Here is a 19,204-nt window from a genome sequence, read left to right as displayed (position 1 = left end):
AAGTCCAACTAGCCGAAGCCTGCCCATTTGGACGGACGCGCGTCTGGGCCAATCAGCTTCCGAGTTGGCCTGTTGGTAGGCGGGACCACAAATCAGCCCCGTTGCACCTGCGCAGCTGTTGGCGGGCGTCCGCTTGAAGTCAAGCGACACAGATGAACTACGTGAGTATCCTAAGCTTCTCCAATGTCTCTTTTAATCACACTTTAATAAAATGTAACGAGTGACACCCTCGCGTAAGAAAATCCCGACTCGGTCCGATAGAAAAACGGAACGTAGTTGACTTTAGTAGCGTCGACTGTTCGTATTCTATAGGTCGTTTCATCTGGGCCTGTTGAAGATAAAACGAGCCATGAAGACTAGCCAAACAATTGTTTTTTTAAAACGCTTTAAAAGCCTAAATATATGAAGAGAACGTAATGACGTTCATATTGTTCTCTGTATTTCGCTTACTCGTAGGCAAGCCCGAGAAGAAGCAGGTCTTCTTCTTTTTCTTCTTCGCTTTACGACAAAGTAGCGACGTTACCCGAACCGGTATGTAAACGCAGCCATTTAAAATGATTATCAAGTCAATTTTTTCTCGGCAGTGGCTTCACTGTTTCTACGCTAACTCGCCCATGCCTGGCCTGTCTGTCATCACAAATATCGTATCGTAAGGCCATTTTATACATCGAGCTACCACCCGAAAAACAATGTATGAAATGACCTTTTGGGGATGTTTATTGCGTGCAAACTAGCTCTCATCTGAATTGAATGCTTTTATTGTCATTATACAAGTATAATGTAGATTTACAATACTGTTTATTTTGGCTGTTACTGTTTTTGAGGTAGGTATTATTATCACGACTCGGGGAATGACTACATTTTTATGACCTGCCAATAGAGATAATATTTAAAGCAGCATTTTAATATCATGCTGGCAGGAAAAGAGAACGAATGTCACTTATTTATCTCGATTTTTAGGGGAAAACATTTGCCCTTCAAAAACTGTTATGGTGACATTCCTTCATGTAAGAACAACACATTTTACAATTTTGAAGTAAGTAGCTCATTTGCCTTCCTAACGGCAGACATAAAAGCACCCGGGAAAATGTCACCACCAGAGAAATAATAAATTGCTCACCCTCACACTGTAAATACAATTAGCTCACTGACTCGCTGACTGCATTTTTGTTTTCAGGGGCCGACCTGAATCCAGCTCAGGATGTACCAGATGGTCCCGGCGGTGCCCGGGGAGCTGCACTCGTCCGACGGTCCCGGGGACTCGCCGCTGAAAAAGCGCGGGAGTCGGGAGGCCCGACCGCTGGCCGTCTCCGGCGTCCTGGGATGCCTTTTGGTCCTGGCCGCCGTGGTGGCCTGGTGCTACTATTCGGCATCCCTCCGCAAGGCCCAGCTGGTCAAGACGGAGCTGCTGGATCTCAACGAGGACGGTTTCGTCATCCGCAACCAGACGGGCGCCATTATATTCACCATGACCTTCGGGTGGGTTGCTCTGGGTCTGACGAGCGGACGGGCGGGAGGCGGGACAAATTTAGAGGAACCCCGCAGCGTTAGCCGGAAGCCATTCGCCCCGTAAATTTGACCCGTACCCGTCTGTTTTTGTAGCTCGGCCCAACTGGACTTGGACTCCTGCTCCCTGGAGGAAAATATCCTGAGCTGCACCCGCTCGGATGCCGGCCGGGTCCACTTCTTCATCCACAGCGTCCGACTGAAGAACACGGTGACGTGTTACCGCGTGCGCTGGGAGCCGCTGGACCACCAGGGCCCGGTGGAGCACACCATGCCTTGCAACGGCTCCCATTGGTACGGCGGGGCGGAGAGCGCCACGCAGCGCTGGCCCCTGACCGTGGAGGGCGAGCGGGAACCGCGGCCTTTCGTCACCGGCGACGTCTACGCCCAGCGCGACGCCTTCGGGGGGATTCTGGAACGCTACTGGCTCTCCTCCAAGGCGGTGGCCATCAAAATTAACGATTCGGTGCCCTTCCACCTGGGATGGTCCGAGAAGGACCTGGCGCTACGCTTCCAGGCCCGCTACCGGGATTCCCCCTTCAGGCCGGCGCGGGGAGGGCGGGCCTCGCCCCAACTCAGCTACCGGGTTTGCGTGGGCTCGGATGTCACCTCCATTCATAAATACATGGTAGGTGCGGTGTCTTGGCGGACTTGTGCCTTGCCTAATGGGTCTTTGTCTGGCCAGGTGCGTCGCTATTTCCCCAAGCCTGTCAAGGTTCCTTCGGTGGAGGTGTTCAAGCACCCCGTGTGGTCCACCTGGGCCCTGTACAAGACGTCGGTCAGCCAGGACAAGCTGCTGCGCTACGCCGCCGACATCCGTAAACACGGCTTCGCCTGCTCCCACCTGGAGCTGGACGACCGCTACACGGCCGACTACGGCGAGTTTGACTTTGACCCCCAGAAGTTCCCCAACGCCAGCGGCATGTTCCGGCGGCTCCGAGAAGGCGGCTTCCGGGTGACGCTGTGGACGCACCCCTTCGTCAACTACGACTCGGTCAACTTTGGCGTGGGCGTCCGGGACGGACTGTTTGTGCGCGAGCCCGGCGGCCAGCTGCCGGCGCTGGTCCGCTGGTGGAACGGCATCGGCGGGATCTTGGACTTCACCAATCCCCAGGCCCGCCACTGGTACCGGGCGCAACTGGAGGAGATGAAAGAGCGCTACGGCGTGACCTCCTTCAAGTTCGACGCGGGGGAGAGCGGCTACCTGCCGGCGCAGTTCAGCACGCTGGTGCCGCTGAGCGACCCCTCGGCCTTCACCCGCCTCTACACGGAGATGGCCGTTCCCTTCAGCGAGCGGGCCGAGCTGAGGGTGGGCTACCAGAGTCAGAACGTCTCCTGTTTCTACCGGATCATCGACAGGGACTCGGTGTGGGGCTACGAGCTGGGCCTCAAGTCCATCGTCCCCACCGTCTTGACCGTCGGTATCCTGGGCTACCAGTTTGTGCTGCCCGATACCATCGGCGGGAACGCCTACGCTGACCACATGGAGGGTACGCCACGTCCATAGAAGGCTTTGATTTCATTTGAATGTTGTCCCGTCCAAATCGTAGGACACGGACGGAGTCTTGGAGTCTGAAGGAGAAATAGTTTGAATGTGCCCCACGGGAGTTTGTTCTCCTCCCATTGTCCCAAGTTGCTAGGATACGCGGTGAAATCCTTTGCCTCTGGCTGCACTTGATCAAAAAAGATTTCACTCGCTTTTCACCAGCCTTTTGTGTGCTTTGTTTAGGCGACAACGGCAAGGATCTGCCCGACAGAGAACTTTACATCAGGTGGTTGGAGCTGTCTGCCTTCATGCCCGCGATGCAGTTTTCCATCCCACCGTGGCACTACGATGAACAAGTGAGTCATTTTAAATGTCTTCTTTATTTATTTTTTTTAAATGTATCATCTGGGTTATGATTGGGGCGCCCCTCGCAATAACCACGATCCCTTCTCCCGCCCGCATTTGCGTTAAACGCCGTGTCGCCAATCCGGGCAGGTGGTGGAGATAGCGCAAAAGTTCACCAAACTCCACGAGACCCTGGTGGCTCCCCGGGTTCTCAAGTTGGCCAAAGAAGTGCTCCACACGGGTGATCCCATCGTCAGGCCCCTGTGGTGGATCGCCCACCACGACGAGGCGGCTTACAAGGTGGACTCTCAGTTCCTGATCGGGGACGAGCTGCTGGTGGCTCCCGTCCTGGAACCGGACAAGCGGGAAAGGGACATCTACTTGCCGGCGGGGAGCTGGAGAAGCTACAAGGGAGAGCATTTCCTTCAGGGACCCAAGTACCTGACGGACTACCCCGTGGACCTGGACGAGATCGCCTACTTTACCTGGGTTCAGTGAATTGGTGCCGGCCTCCGGAGCCTTCCTTAGCGCTCGTGGCGTTCGTTAGGATCCGCCATTGTCTTGTCCACCCGCGTGCCGGCCAAAGCAGACCAGCGGCCATTTGGATGCAAAGGGAGGAGAACTTTGGCCTCCGCATTGCCATAAATTTCAACACTCTGCGACGGGAGGGTCCACGCTATTCCACCTGGATCTTTTGGATTGCGCTTCTCTCTGAGCCCTGAGCTCCAAGATTGTCAAAGCAGGCCATAGCGAGCTGTCTTTAAGCATGATTCATGCGTTCTTCAGAGTGACCATTTTAGGTTGAATTCCACCCGACTTTGATGTGTCATTGAACTGCTGCATGGAAACGCTGGATCAAACACTCGATTGTATTGCCCCTTCCTTTTCTCATGTGCCTTTTACCGACTGTCGTCAACAATCTATGATTGTGTCATTGCCCTAGTCTTCCACGCGCTCCCTCGTACGCTAGCGCGCCGCGACATAAGCTAACCGACGTGTCTTTGTCCTCACTCTCGGACACTGACCGACTAAGTACAATCTTTCCCTTCTTTGCTTATTCTGTGACAGGGATATATATATATTTTTTTTTTCATCAAGGATGATATTAAGGGTGAACTTGACACTCCTTGTGGAGCTTCATTAATTTATACGATATGCAATAAGTCAGGGGATCTAAAATCTTTCTGGGATGCCTTAAAGGGGGAAATTCTTGCAAAAATCCAGTAATAATCAGAACTCTGTTAGAGGAATTAAAACATTGACTATTTTCCAGGAAAACTTATTTTGAATGTCATGAGACTGGCGCTGTCATCTTGACAAAGACAAAAAAAAAAACAGACTGTTTCGGGGTTGAACATTTTACTCGAGCAAAGTAGTATTTTGTTGGAGGCAAAACAACTAAAAAGCATTTGATCCATGTTGTCTGAAAATACTCTGATGTAAGAACAGAGTATCAGAGCATTTACTTTTACCAAAAGTAAGGGAGGAGGAGTAAATTATTATTTTTTGGGGGGCTTACATTGGCTATGTACTTTAAAAAAAAGATAGTTCTATTTTGTGGACCCTCAAACTTTGGCCTTTGGACCATAGTTTGAGACCCACTCGACTAAGACTTGAACATCAGTACTATACTCGTGTCTGTATTTATCTCCCATTGCCAAATATTTTTAGTTCATTGCTTTTGGATGGTTTCTATAGTGCCAAGTACTTTTCCAAAATTCCAAATCACTTCTCTTAATTCTAAAGCATGGATGGGCCAACAAACATTGTGTCAATGGTCACCATTTCAATAACTTGAAACCTTTAACCAGCTATGTTTAAACCCAATTAGTAGCAAACAGGCAGTTTGGAGCAGACAACAGTACCTACTTGCAGATATTATTGATCTGCGAATAAAGATGAATTGCACCTTTGATCTGATAGTCTTTATTTTTGTCAGTCATTATCTGTTTTATGTGACTTGGGCTTAAACATCATAAGGGAGAAAGCACAAGGTCCTTTGAAATTACAGTAGTGCACGAACTCATTCTCAATGTTTTATAAAACAAGGAGGATGTGGAGTGCTTTTGGGCCGGAAGTGAATTTCCCCAAAATAATCACCAAATAGTATATATTGCAACTTCCAATAATCTTTATTCACCAAGTACACTTTTACATTGACGCGCACAATTAGCACACACGGCTTTTCCGTTTAACAAGAAACATTATTGGTTTGTATCATCACTAGAAACTAAACTAAATTGGTTTCAGTAACGTTTTCAATTGAACGACTAGTCACTAGTGCAACTGAAAAGCCTCAACAGGAAGCCCTGATAGTCTTTTGGCGCGAATCATGGGCTACGTCACATCAAGGCGACGCTGTGTTTTGAAAAGTAAGCGAGCGACAGATCCATAGCAGAGCTCGTGACCGATAAGTTTGGCGTTACTGTGAGTAAACATTGAGCGGTTAGGATGCCGAAAGCTGCGAAAAAGTCGCGTGCCTCTCAACCGTTAGTTAGCAGGTACTTCAAAGGACCTGGTGACGGTGGCGGCGCCTTCAAATCACGAAAGGACAGCGAGCGCCCGAATGGCAAGGTTCGGACCGGCCATTTTTTTCGCCGTCACGACTGAACGACTTGTGTCCCATCACATGCAAATATATATACATGTACTTGTTCCCCCACACACACAGAAGCGCCCCTTAGAGCACTCTGAGGACGACGTCCCTTCCAAAGAAGCCAGACTCTCCCTGAAGGGGGACGACGGAGGTCGAAACAGGCTCGCAGGTAAACTCATGCCACTCATTCTACTTGAATTGAGACGGCCAATGTGTGAATGTTACAATACCCCCTTTCTTTGAGCCGACTACAATTACTGTCAGATTGATTTCTGTTGTGTTCTCGTTAAAAATACATTTACATTTCAGCTACCCTCATCAGCAATTTTATTGAAAAACTAGAAATACGATCCCGTGGTTCTACTTATACTTTCTAATTTCAGTATGGCTATTGGATTACCTTTCAAGTCCCAATGAAATGAAGTGCCATCTGATTTCTTCTCCTAGAGAAAAAGCTGTCATTGAACCGAGGAGCAGGGCAATTATGCCCTTCCACGTTGGAGAGGTTGAAAGGCTTCAGCTGCATGATTATGCCCGGCGTGACCGCTTTGAAGGAGGCGGGCGGGCCGGCTCGCCGCTCTCCCGCTAAGGTCCTCCGTCGACACGCCAATGATGACCGACTGCTGGAGAAGGGGGAAGAAAAACAGCAGTCAAGCCAGGTACTACAAATTGGACATGGTTACTGCCTCTTCTACATCTCATTTTTCCCTAATGAGACCCATGTTACATTTAAACGCTATAACTACCCCGAAAGCCTTTAAAGGTGATGAAAGAATACCACTGACTTTTCTCCTTTTCGGTTTACCAAGCCAAGAAGAAATGCGGCAAAAGGCGGCAGAGATAACGCTCGGGAGGATAGTCGGCCATCGGGCGCCAGCGCCCCCCACAGGCGCTCAAAGGGCGTGTACACTCCCCTGGAGCAGCAGGTGGTGCAGCTGAAAGAGCAGTACAAGGATGCCCTGTTGGCCGTGGAGTGTGGATACAAATACAGGTTTTTCGGAGAGGATGCCGAGGTGAGCAGACTGACCGAGCGCCCGTCAAATGTGTCGCCACGGCCTTGTGACGCACTGCCGCCGTCGTCTCCTTAGATTGCAGCAAAGGAGTTGAACATCGTCTGTTACCTGGACCACAACTTTATGACGTGCAGCGTCCCCACGCATCGATTATTCATACACGTCAGGCGACTGGTGGCTCGAGGTCACAAGGTGAGAAGAAGCCGTTCAAATGGACGCCACTGGAGAGTTCAAGGCATCATTTTCTCTTGCCAGGTGGGCGTGGTCAAGCAGACGGAGACTTCCGCCATCAAAGCGTTGGGGGTCAACAAAAACGCCTTGTTTCAACGGCAACTCAGCGCGCTCTACACCAAGTCCACGCTGGTGGGCCAAGGTATCCTTTTTGACAACCACTTCTCAATTTGTTTTTGTTTTTTTTTGCTCACGTCGCCCCGCCCGCCCACCGTCCATCCTACTTTTCGGGCCAGGGTGGGTCAGAATTACGCTGGGTAGCCACGGATACGCATCCACCCTCCGTTTCTGCGTTGATTGATTTAATTCGAGGGTCAATTCTCCGCTATTTGTGGACGGATGACAGAATGTGGCTCTACCATTTAAGAGCCCTCCCCCATTTTAAATGGTAGGGCGCCTTAACATTACTCATTGTGGAAATATTGTTGTTGTCTCTGGATTCTCGAGAGGATTTTTAGCTGGCTGTTCAGGCTAACATTATCACACGCGTTCATTATCCGGCTTCATTTGCCGGCGTTATCTCCTCGACGTACCCTCTAGACGTCAACCCGGTGGGCGGGGGCGGCGGCGACCACGACGACGAGGGCCGGGATGCCACGTCGGATCCCGTGGACGGCGTCCTCCTGTGCATTAGCGAGAAATGGGACAAGTCGAAGAAGAAGCTGACCGTGGGCCTGGTGGTGAGTCCCATTTGAATACTTTTCCCCAGTTGATTTGGGACTCCAATTGTTGTCTATTTTGCCAATGCGTCGAAGGCCGTGGTGCCCAGCACGGGAGAGGTGCAGATGGATTCTTTCCACGACGTCCATTCTCGCTGTGGACTGGAGAGTCGGGTCTTGAAGATGGACCCGGCGGAGATCCTGGTGCCCTCTGACCTCTCGGCCCAGACGCAAAAACTCTTGCAGAGCATCGGCAATGCCAGGTAACCAATGGGGGAGGGGGGGCTCGACTGTTTTTCCCATCTCGACGCTGCATCTTTGAAGCCGCATGTCGTTGTCTCTGGGGGTTTTCCTCACTGCATTAGGCACAAATGAGTATCCCATCACCGAGTGGGAGGGGATTAGATTACTCTGTGAGGTTGATTGGATAAATAGAAAGATGGCTCATCTTTTTTTTTTCTCCCGTTCCTCATTTGTCATTCCACAAACTCATCATCCCCAAAATGAAATGCAGGTCCCAGGAGTGGTGGGCAAACAGTGATGGACCTGGGTTTGAATCCAGCTCTCGTCCTGTACCCCTCCTCCCCGATCTAACCGGTAGATGGTAGAAGAAGGCAGGGATGCCGAGCACTCTTCGGCCCTATTAAAAGGAATGAAATTTGAGTGGTCCTCCGTGGAAATGATGGGAAAATTGCTTGGTAAATTCTAGCCGCTTCGCAATCACATCAAATAGCGACTGTTGAACAAGCCTTTTGTGAGCCATTGGATTGAGCTCTTTCTAATCACATCCACCCTGCTTCACTCCTCGTGTAGTGTACGTGGTGTGCGTGACGCTCTCCCGGGTCGTCCGCCGGTAGCGGCAACGGGGCTTGCGTGCGGGTGTGTCCACGGAGAAACAAGTCTAATGAGCCCCCGGGAGATTTGCGAGTCGCCCTTGCCTGTGGACCGATTTGTGTGTCCAATAGGAGTCAGCCATTGGCTCTTTCCACACCAATGTTCTCTCCTATTCTTGAAAGTATAAATGGAAGCCACCCCCTTTTTTAATTTTTAATGACCTGGCCGGGATGCGACAGATGAAATGACTAAAGGGGATGGATGTTTGCAAGCCTTCTAAATCACTGACTGTGATTTCATGTCGGCTTCGAGCTTGAGAATTCTTTATTATTTTTTTCTGTTCACCAAAGTCGATTTGAGCCGTCGTCATTTACGTTCACCGAAACAATGTTTTTTTTTTTTTTGAGAGCAAGTGGTAAGAAACCCGGTCGCCCCCGGCCGGCCGACGTTCATCTACAGGCGGGTGTTTGCCTCAGTTGCCGTGGCAACGGGTCGGACAAAGCTCGCCGGCGAGTCCTTGAAAGCGGCATTGCGGCACCGATGAATGAGGCGCCGTGGAGCGCCCGCCCGCCCGCCCGCGTGCGTGTCTGCCTTGCCTTCAAAGCACCCCCCGCCCCGCACCCCCACCCTTTTCATTAACTAGGAAAACGCCATTTATCGGCGTCCGCCTTTCTCTCCAGCGCTCGGGCTGACGACAAAGTGCGCCTGGAAATGAGGGACAGCGCCCAATTTGAGTTTGCCGCCGCCATGAACACCCTGACTGAATTCTATTGCCAAGATCAGGCCCAAGGTTTGGCTCCTGATCTTCCTCTGCGTTATTGAAAGATTATTTTAAACATGGCCACATTTTCTTGGAGCGGCGCATTAACCGGCGTCGGCCTTGTCCAGGTTCCCGTGCTCTGGCACACGTGGGCTCTTTGGAGAGCCCGATCATCTGCTGTTTGGGTCCACTGGTCCAGTATCTCCAAGAGTTCAACTTGGAGCGAGTGCTCAGAAGCCAAAGGTACACTCCCAATGGCGGCACACTTCCCTTTAAACCTTCCTTCCATTTCCGCTCCAAAAAAATTCCGATCTTTCTAAAAAGCCGGTCGAGGCAAAAATCTAAAAGGATTTGGACGCTTTTGGGTGAAAATTGGACAATGTGGGTGCCTTGATTGGGCTTATTTTTGTGTGTTCGCAGCTCCTTCCAACGTCTGACCGCCGAGTCGGAGGGAATGATCCTGACTGCGTCCAGTCTCAGGAACCTGGAGATCCTGCAAAATCAGGTGATTTGATTCTTCATATTCCGTTGCCTGCCTGCCTGCCTGCCTGCCTGCCAGCCAGCTAGCCCACAAGGGAGGAAAGCAGAGTACCTGAAAAAAAAAAACCCACATGGGAAGCCTCCATCTCGGAACTCAACTGTGAGGCGGACGTGCTCGTGTATATTTGCTCGATTTCTATTTCTTTTGCTTTTCAATCACGGCGATGGAATCCATTTGAACTGTGAAAGTAGGCCACGGGGCCTCGTTGGCTTTCCATTGGTGCACATACATCATATCGGGACGCTTTTATTCTGGTGCGGGAGCCACGACGGGTCATTTCCGCGCCGCTCGATGGGAAGGAAATGGCCCTCCCGAGGCCTTCCGTCAACATTTGTGCGGCCGGCAAATTGTCCGGCGACCGGCGAGGCTCGCGTGGGCGACGCTTGTTTGGTGCACGTACGGGGTCGGGTCGGACTTGGGTCTCCTCTTTTCAAACTTTTTTTTTTCCCCCCTTCTTCTCGACGCGGGCCTTCTCCAACTCCGTTGTGCGTTCCTTAACAGACGGACAATCGCGTGAGGGGCAGTCTGCTGTGGGTGTTGGACCACACCTCCACGCCCTTCGGAAAGAGGCTGATGAGGAAGTGGCTGACTCGTCCGCTCACCGATGCGCAGTGAGTGTAAACTCCCTCCTGGATATCTTTCTTCTATTTATTCGTATCCTTCTCAAGGGTAGATCGGCCTCGCAGCCCATATCCAAATGAATGGTAAAAAACGTTGGACTTGCCCAAATAATATGGAAGATTGGTAGTGCTTTTAGCACGGCCCGTCGAATGTGATGTTGCCAGTTCATAGTAAAGTAGTCATGGCTATAAAGAAATGTTGTGTCTTTGTGATATGTTTGCTCAGTCAATTGTGTTGGGTTTTCTAGGTCCATCTTGGAGCGGCAGGATGCGGTGCAGGAAATCCTCGAGTCAGATTCGCTCACTTTCCAGACCATCAAATCCCTGCTGGTGCGTTTGCCTGATCTGGAGAGAGGAATTTGCAGCATTTTCAACAAAAAGGTAAAGAAAGGAAGGGCTCATGCATGCTTAGTTGACTTCTGAAAAAGCATTTCCATCACTTTATCTGCAAAGACACTAAGAGAGAGAGAGAGAGAGAGAGAGAGATGGGGAATACTTCAAAGGTTGACACAATCTCATTTTCCCTCTAATTCATCTTTAAAATGTCAGGGGGTCTTCGAGGCCCATTTTCGCATTCAACTTTTAAATCCATCATTAAGACAAAAGCAACATAAATGTCACTCTCTGCGCGCGCACACAAGAATCCCTCGACGCGGATCATCACGTCGTCAAATGGGTTCCGTTGGAGACCACCGCGTAGTGGTCTCCGACATCGGGGGGGAGGGGGGCGTAAAACGGCGCTCGCTGATGAACACTTGAGAGCATGCTGGCTCTCATTAACCTTTAACGATGGCAAAAGTCCCCTAATGGTTATCATAAAGCACGATAGGCCGTCTTCCCCAGAGGCCAGCCCGTCTTGTCAGTCCATAAATCAATCCTCTCGGGCCCAACGCCAACTCCATTTGTTTTTGCGGAAACGTCGACATCCGCCGCAGCGTTTCCTATCGATCGGAAAGCGTCCGAGTGCATTTTTTTTCTGTTGTTTTGTTTCTCGTAGTCGTCCACGCAGGAGTTTTACCTGACGGTGGGCAGCCTTTGCCGCCTGTCGCTGGAACTGCTGGCCTTGCTGCCGACCATCCGAGCGGAGATCCGCTCCGACCTGGTGCGATCCCTCCTGGAGGACGCTCCGGAGCTGTTGGCCCCGGCCCAAGGCTTCCTGGCCTCGCTGGACCAAAAGGCGGCCAAGTGCGGGAACAAGACGGAGCTCTTTGCCGACCCCTCCTCTTTCCCGGCGCTGCGCAAAAGGAGAGCGCAGATCCAGGAGGTGCTACGTCGGCTGGAGGACCATCTCAAAGACGTCCGCCGTGTCCTGAAAAACCCCGCCCTGGACTACGTCACCGTGGCGGGGCAGGAGGTACTCGCCGCGTCACCCCCGTCCGACGGGAGATTGAGCTTGAGCGCCCTTTTTTGTTTTTTAATTTCTCCTCCCGACACAGTTTATGATCGAAGTGAAGAACCGGCAGTCCTCCCTGGTCCCCGATAACTGGCTCAAAGTGGGCGGGTGAGACCGAAGGGAAGAAGCTAGCTAGCTAGATCCATTTCAAATAACCCCTTTTTTTTTCTCTCTTTTCATTTATTGATTGGACAGAACCAAGTTGGTGAGCCGCTATCACTCTCCCTTTGTGGCGGAGCACCTGAAGAAGCTGCTGCAACTGCGTGAGCGGCTGCTTTCCGACTGCCAGAAGGAGTGGAGCCTCTTCCTGGAGTACGTACGTCGCCGCCACCTGAGCCAAGCCCAAGCCTGTTCCCAAGCGGGAGCCGGCTTCCCAGAGTGGCCGTGGCCGCCCGCGGGGAGGCCATTTCTGCTCATTTACGTGGGCAAATCTCTCCCTCTACCTCTCTGGCAGTCACTTTGGGGAGCACTATCACACCATGAAAAGGGCCATTAGTCACCTAGCAACCATGGACTGCCTCTTCTCATTGGCCCAGGCCGCCAAACACGGGGACTATTGCAGGTGATGTAAGCTCTCCACTGTGGATTTTATATAGGCTGTGTTTGCGTTTCCCGCGTGGGCACAAACGCCGCGTGGGCGGGCTAGCTAACCGGCGCGCTGGCCAGATCGCCAACGTTACTCTGGCTGGCTCAAATACACACGCCCACCCGCCCACTATGCCAGCCAAAAGTTGTCGTCCTCCCCGATAATGTGGCGTGGACGAATGGGCTTGGGTTCCGCTCGTGCTTGAAATTCCCGCCAGAGTCCTTTTTCACACTCCCGTTTGTCTTTTGACAGGCCGCAAGTGTCGGACGGCCAGCGTCGGATCGTCATCGAGGACGGCAGGCACCCCGCCATCGAGCTGCTGACCAGAGAGCACGGCCAGTACGTGGCCAATCACGTGGATCTCCGGGTACGCCAAAACCGAGCGACGCCCATTTTGCCCGCAGTACGTGGACGACGGCACTTTGGCTGACTCTGGAACTTTCCCCTCTTTTTCAGGCCGACGGACAAAGAACCATGATCATCACCGGCCCCAACATGGGGGGGAAGAGCTCGTACCTGCGCCAGGTGGCCCTGATCTGCGTCATGGCCCAAATAGGCTCCTACGTGCCCGCCTCGGAGGCCCGGCTGGGCATCTTGGATGGCGTTTACACCAGGTGGGACCAAGTTCATTCCTCTCTAAGTAGTGCGGGGCTGGCAAAAACTATTCTACCGTGGGCCGCACTGGGGGCTTTGGTTCCAAAGTCTAAAGAGGAAAGCTTTGCGCAACCTTACTATGTTAAATAGTCCAAAAAAATCCTGCACCCAAAAGGGCGGAATGGCTTTGGCCAACCCCCACCCCGCACAAGTGCCGCTTAACCTCGGGGGAGGTGCCAATTAAGTGCCGGCCAAGTGCTACGCCATTGCTGTCAAATTCCAATGAATTGAACTTTTAACACCGTCGGTGGCACGGAAATGGGTCAAAGTCCAATAAATGAGGCCTCCCCACGTTGTTGCTTCGCTGCCGGGTTCCAAATTGATCGGACGCCCAATACAATACAAAAAAAAACAAATGGTTGATTCATGTCAATCATTCCTAATTTTTCACATGTAAATCAAAAAAGGTGGAGCAAAAGCCTAAAGCGCTAATTGGCGCCGTGTGCCACAGTGGCGGTAAAGTGACTTGCTTTTTATTCGGCGTGGATGGAGCGTTCCCATGACGACGTCACTCACCGCTCTGCTATTTCTCCATGGAGTGCTTTGACAAAAGGAGATCGTGGTTGCTATCATTGTATTTTGCGCCGCGTCACCGTGGAGTAATCCGCTGTAATCTGTGGCTGTCCTCCGCCACGCGCCTCATGAAATATGCTTAGTCTCCTCCGTGGCCGTGCCATACTCGTCCCCCTTCCTTTTGTGCGCTTTGCGCTCAATCCACAACAATTCCGACTCACTGGTGGCCTTGCTGCTCCCTCTAATTAGTCTTAATGGCTGACAGATGGGCCTAATTGTCTTTCTTTTCTTGCTCCAAGCAGTTTTTTTTTCCTTATTTTTTTTATGTAGCCACTCGACGGGGTTCAAAACTCTGTCAGCAATTTCTCCATTTCATTCCAGCCTTCCTTAAAATCACGCTTTTGGCTCGTAGATTTGTTGTCGTTTTTATCCTTTGCTCAGCAGCCCAATTTGCTTCTTGTAAAAAAGAAAAAAATACATTCTAAACTGTGTTCATGGGTGCTCCTAATGCATGAAGCAGCTTACGTAAGGCTGGGTGGGAGGTTAGGGTGGGTTTCTGGGGGCGGTTGCCCCCCGCCCCAAGGCGCAAAATAGTCCAGAATCACACACAGTGTGTGTGTGCTCAAAGAAGAGCAACAGTTGGCAATGCCCGTTTGAGCCACTCTTGATTCAAGTGGATTGAAAAGGGTGTTTAACGGCAGCGGAAGCAATTATTGGACGTTTTAAGTAGCAGCGCGTAGCTTGTTTCCAAATGAGTGTGCGACTGTGTGTGCGGGCGCCTTTCCCTTCTGTGTCCTGTTTACCAAAGGGATTAGCGGTTAATATTCCGCTTATTGGAAAAGGCAGACAAGGGCTGGTCGGTGTCCTCTGAGCGTGCATCCCTCCCCGTGGCGTCCCGTCTCATCTGGTCTTTGCCTATCCCTTCCTAATTGGGACGGCACAAAGCGCGGATGGATATGGACACCCGGCCACATGTCTAATGTCTGTCAAATTGGCATTTCATTGCGTGCGTTTCCGCCCGTAATAAGCCGGGCGGGCGGGCGGGTATGCCTTTTAACAGCGCCGTGCAATTGGCTGCTTTGGTGAGGGTAATCAAATGCTGCGTGGGTGTTTAATGGGCTCCCCGCTCTCGCATCATCCAAATGATTGATTAGCAGTCAGAGTTTCCAGCGTAAACGGGGGCTGGCAAAATCTGATTTTGTTTTGCTCTGCCTTCCGCGCTCCGGGACAATTTGTTTGCTCTTACGTTACGTACGTCCAGGTTTGCCTCCGTCGGACTGCGTTGAACGCCAGGACACATTTCCAGCGGGGCGGCCGCGCTGCGCTGCGCCTCCAGTCCGTCCGTCCATCCTCTTGCGGTTGTTATGGAAACAGCCAAAAGGAGAAGGCCTCTTTGGAAAAGTCAAACAGCTTTCATTCCAAATGGCCCGACACCGCCTGCTCGCTATTTGTCGAGGCGCCAACACGCAGGCTAAACAAACGCTCCCGTGGAATGGCCAAGCGGGGCGGCGCCGTTCCGACGGAACCCGTTTTAGCGTAAACGCCGGCGCCCGTTGGATCGAAGCGAGAGCGCGGCTAATTTCCCCCGAGTCACCCACGGGTACGCGTACGTGCCCTTCTTAATGAGCTCGTGTAAATGCAGGCGCACGCACCCCCCAAGCCCCTCCTCTCCATCGCCGGTTGCGTCGCCGTGGCGATACGGAGCCGTTAAAGGGGAGGAGTAAAGATGCCGCCTGCACTACGCTGAAATGAGGAAGACTTTAAGCAAAAGGGGCCCCCCTTAATGAGCGCTTCCGAGGCTCAAAGACGGCAATTAGCATCCGAAATTTCACTTGATTGAAATGGATCCTTTTCCCATTCAGACTTTTCTTTTCATCTTTAATTGAAAGTGTCTGGATTTGTTTTGCCCATCTCCATCCGATGTGGGTGAGCCCGATTTTAAGCAAATGGTGCAAATGAGGCTCATCCAAGCGGTCATTTAGGAATCCCATTTTTAAAGCAGAAGTTTCCAAATATTCCAACGCGTCTGATTGACGGCGACCCAATAGTTGGGATCCGACGGAAGGATAATAATATGGAAACGGGACGTGGCTAATCCCATTTTAAAACCCCGTTTCTTCCTCTTCTTCTTCTCTCCGACAGAATGGGAGCGTCGGACGACATTCAGCGAGGCCGCAGCACCTTCATGGAGGAGCTGAGCCAAGCCTCGGAAATGATTTCCCGCGCCACCGACCGCTCGCTGGTCATCTTGGACGAGCTGGGACGAGGGACCAGCACCCACGATGGCGTGGCCATCGCCCACGCCACCCTGCGTCACTTGATCACCGTGGTGAGTCTCACGCTTCTTTTTTTTTTTCCACAAGGCCCGGTTGTGTAAGCACGCGGATGGGTCGGCCCGCAGTGAGCCGTTAGCAAAAATGTCGCTCCTTTTTTTTGGGCGACGAAAACATTTGAAGGCACCCACGTAGACTTGATGGCGTAAAAGCTGGCTGAATTTGTGCGGTGCAACTTTTCCACGGGCTGGCTCGGCTCGAGCTAATGAAGCGCGTAAAGCCACGCTCGTTTTAGCGAACGTAATTCCTCAAGCGACTTGTTGACGGAGTTTCAAAGTGACAGCTCTCCGAGCCAGCCAGGCAGGCCAAGCCAAGCGAGGCGCTCCCAAAAGCACTCCAAAGAAAAGGTCGCCCCCCTCGCCGTGGCGCCGTCGACCCCCCGCTTAAACCCAGACGAGAGAAAGCGGCGGTAGGTTGAGTCGCGCCAAATCTTTGTGGGCTCTCCCCGCGGAGATCACAAAGGGCCCCGGGCCGCCGACGCTCGTTAGCTCGTCGTTAGCGCCGACGCCGTTGGAGCGCGGCGCAAATGTGGTGGCGCCTAATTGGACCAGAAAGCCTTATAGAGCGGCGATGACGACAACGACGCTTCCTTCTTGATCACGACGCGCGTGGGTTCGGGGGAGGAAAAAAAAAAAATGAAAAGTCACCCGCTGGGTGAAGTTAGCGCTGTCTTTTTTGCCTGTGTATCTGGCTGCGGCCCATATCGTTCGTATCGGGTCTGAAACTGTTTGTTTTATGTCTGAACAACACACTCTTTAGTGCCGAACAACTGAAGGTGTATGTATTTTCAGCTTTCTGTCGCAACAATAACACCTATTTTAGTTTGGACGCATTGTCTTGAGATGACTTTAAAGGAAAACAAGTTGTTCCACACGCTACGTTTTCCGCACACACGGACGGACGGCATGGCTGCTGCGTGCTGCCAACTAGTGGGCGGGAGTAGAACTGCAGCGTTTATTTTCACCACAGATATTGAAACCATGAGAGTAGATGTCCATGTCAAATGAGCCACAGCCAACCGTTGACACTAGTTCTCCATTTAAATTGCTTTCCATTGCTGTCAATGGCAAGGAATAAGTCGAAAAAAACAAAATTAAAAAGCCTTTTGAGCTCACCAACTTGGACAACTTTGCTAATGGTTTTCAACTTTGATGTAATGGCCGCCTCCCACCCACAAGCTTGTCGTGGCTACTAACGAGCGGCCAGTCAGCCCCCCCCCCGTCGGACCGTTATTGGCACCGAGCGTCCGCCGGCCCGCTCCATTTGTTTGACTCCTTCCACGTGGGCGGACAGGCAGGCCAGCGCGGGGAAGCTAGCTAGCGCTATTTGCAGTCACGCCCAACCTTTGTTGAATGGGGCGCCCAAATGGACTGCTTATTTTATCATGCAGTCAAACACGGACGGGACGTCTCTTTGTGACGAGTGAACAATGTCTGGCTCCAAATTCCCCGTCCACTTGCAACTACTTTGTTCTTTGGCAGGTGCGGCGACATTTACGTCAGCGCGCCCGTGGCTCTCTTACGTAAATGTGAGCGCACCTGACGCCCGTGCTCCGTTCCATTTTTGAAGTGCCTATTTTTGCATCCCGCTTGACCCCGGCCGGCGCTGGGATGAGGACGCCGTCGTCCTCCACGTGGGAGCCCGTCCACTAAATAAATGGCGGCACCTGGGCATCCGGCTGCCGTTTTGTCGCAGCGTGCTCCATAGTATTTTTTTATGCGCTCGTAGGATGGAAGAAATTTCTTTTTTTTTGGCTGGTAGCGGAGGCTGCCAAAGCTACTGCGTAGGTGGGCAAGGGTGAACGCATTTATTCTGGCTCCTTGCTTTTCTTTTTGGGTGAGCGCATTTATTCTGGCGCCGTCCCACTCCTCGCCTTTCTTTCGGGCCGGCCTTTACGTAACGTGGCCGGCCGTGCGGAAAGGGCCGACGGCGTGAAGGAAATGCTCCTGGCACCCGGGTTTTTCCTCACTTTTTTCCGTCTTTTGTCCCCCACAGGTGAAGTGCTTCACGCTCTTCGTGACCCATTTCCCGCCTCTGCGCGAGCTGGAGCGGGCGCATCCGCGCCACGTGTCCAATTACCACACGTCCTTCCTCCTCAATGACCCCGAGCAGACGGAAGGTAGGCCCGGGAGAGCGTCCCCCGCCAACCCGGACCAGGAGCCCCGTCGGGATTCCGTCACCTTCCTGTACCGGCTGAGCCGGGGGGCCTCCGAGCGCAGTTACGGCCTCAACGTGGCCCGCTTGGCCGAGATCCCGGAGTCGGTGCTCCGCGGCGCGGCCCTCAAGGCCCGGGAGCTGGAGGACGCCGTCCGATCCCGGAGGTAAACGCAATCGGTCAATGGGTGCCAATGAAAGGCACTGTCGGATAAAAATGTAACCCCCAATCCGTCCGTCCGTCTTCTTTTAGGAGGAAGAAACTGCTGTCGGAGGTTTGGAGCATCTCGGACAAAGCTTCTCTGGACCAATGGCTGAACTCCAACTGCTTGTGACACCACCTCTCCACCTACATTCATTCATTCATTCAGACGTATGTATTCAGGATCCAAAAACGTGCCTTGTGTACATTATGAAAAGAAGTTCGCTTTTTTTTGGATTCCACTAAAAACTACTGACGGCCAGAAAATTGAGTGCACAAGTTTTAATAAAAAAAAAGAACATTTGACAGACGAGAAGTGATCATTGTGGAACTTGTAGTGCTGGCCTGACAAATTCAACTCTATCAAAAGGGGAAAGTGGACAAAAATGCTTGGCGTGTCCTATTTGAGCGCAATGCGATTTGTGGGCGATATTGTTTGTATCTTTGCTCGTGTTATTGCTCCACGGATGGCATCCAATCAAAGGACAGGAAGTCCAGAATCTGGCTGCTCTTATTTTTTTTATTTTATTTGTTTTCACAACGAAGCCACCTCTCGAGAGATTTCTGCCACAATAACAAGAGGTGGGGAAAAATGCAATCGAAAAAAGGATGTTCCGAGGGCTCTGGCCACATAAATACCTGACTTTAATTATCTTTAGCCTCACGTCACTAAATGGGAAGATTTTCTATTTCAGCTTTCATCATGCAAGACAGAAAGTGTCACTCCCACGGCCATTTTGTATGATCTCTCCAGTAAACAGTCTTCCCAAAAATGACA

General features: G+C 51.8%; 2 protein-coding genes across 3 annotated transcripts; both read left to right on the top strand.

Annotated features, from left to right (window-relative positions):
- The first annotated feature begins 17 nt into the window (after nucleotides 1-17).
- On the top strand, nucleotides 18-5,250 carry LOC144195319 (myogenesis-regulating glycosidase-like). 2 transcript variants are annotated; one of them, XM_077714870.1, is made up of 6 exons: nucleotides 18-161; nucleotides 1,178-1,479; nucleotides 1,603-2,134; nucleotides 2,192-2,996; nucleotides 3,236-3,348; nucleotides 3,488-5,250. In XM_077714870.1, exons 2-6 carry the CDS (start codon nucleotides 1,202-1,204, stop codon nucleotides 3,833-3,835), a joined length of 2,076 nt encoding a protein of 691 aa, XP_077570996.1. In that variant the 5' UTR covers nucleotides 18-161; nucleotides 1,178-1,201; the 3' UTR covers nucleotides 3,836-5,250. The 2 variants fall into 2 exon arrangements, with proteins under 2 accessions (XP_077570996.1, XP_077570997.1); XM_077714871.1 differs by lacking the exon at nucleotides 18-161 and adding an exon at nucleotides 180-531.
- Nucleotides 5,251-5,602: 352 nt separating this feature from the next.
- LOC144195954 (DNA mismatch repair protein Msh3-like) lies at nucleotides 5,603-18,725 on the top strand. The gene is made up of 22 exons (XM_077715863.1): nucleotides 5,603-5,911; nucleotides 6,009-6,102; nucleotides 6,381-6,592; nucleotides 6,743-6,946; nucleotides 7,022-7,138; nucleotides 7,202-7,319; nucleotides 7,718-7,857; nucleotides 7,933-8,099; nucleotides 9,351-9,460; nucleotides 9,559-9,673; nucleotides 9,851-9,935; nucleotides 10,473-10,582; nucleotides 10,840-10,972; nucleotides 11,589-11,945; nucleotides 12,028-12,092; nucleotides 12,180-12,296; nucleotides 12,439-12,546; nucleotides 12,823-12,937; nucleotides 13,027-13,184; nucleotides 15,880-16,066; nucleotides 18,066-18,391; nucleotides 18,478-18,725. Exons 1-22 carry the CDS (start codon nucleotides 5,789-5,791, stop codon nucleotides 18,557-18,559), a joined length of 3,243 nt encoding a protein of 1,080 aa, XP_077571989.1. The 5' UTR covers nucleotides 5,603-5,788; the 3' UTR covers nucleotides 18,560-18,725.
- Nucleotides 18,726-19,204: the final 479 nt, after the last annotated feature.

This window comes from Stigmatopora nigra, chromosome 4 (genome assembly GCF_051989575.1).
Source record: "Stigmatopora nigra isolate UIUO_SnigA chromosome 4, RoL_Snig_1.1, whole genome shotgun sequence".
Lineage (NCBI taxonomy): Eukaryota > Metazoa > Chordata > Actinopteri > Syngnathiformes > Syngnathidae > Stigmatopora > Stigmatopora nigra.
The sequence above is the reverse complement of the archived record's forward strand: the minus strand, read 5'-3'. Positions and strand labels throughout refer to the sequence as shown.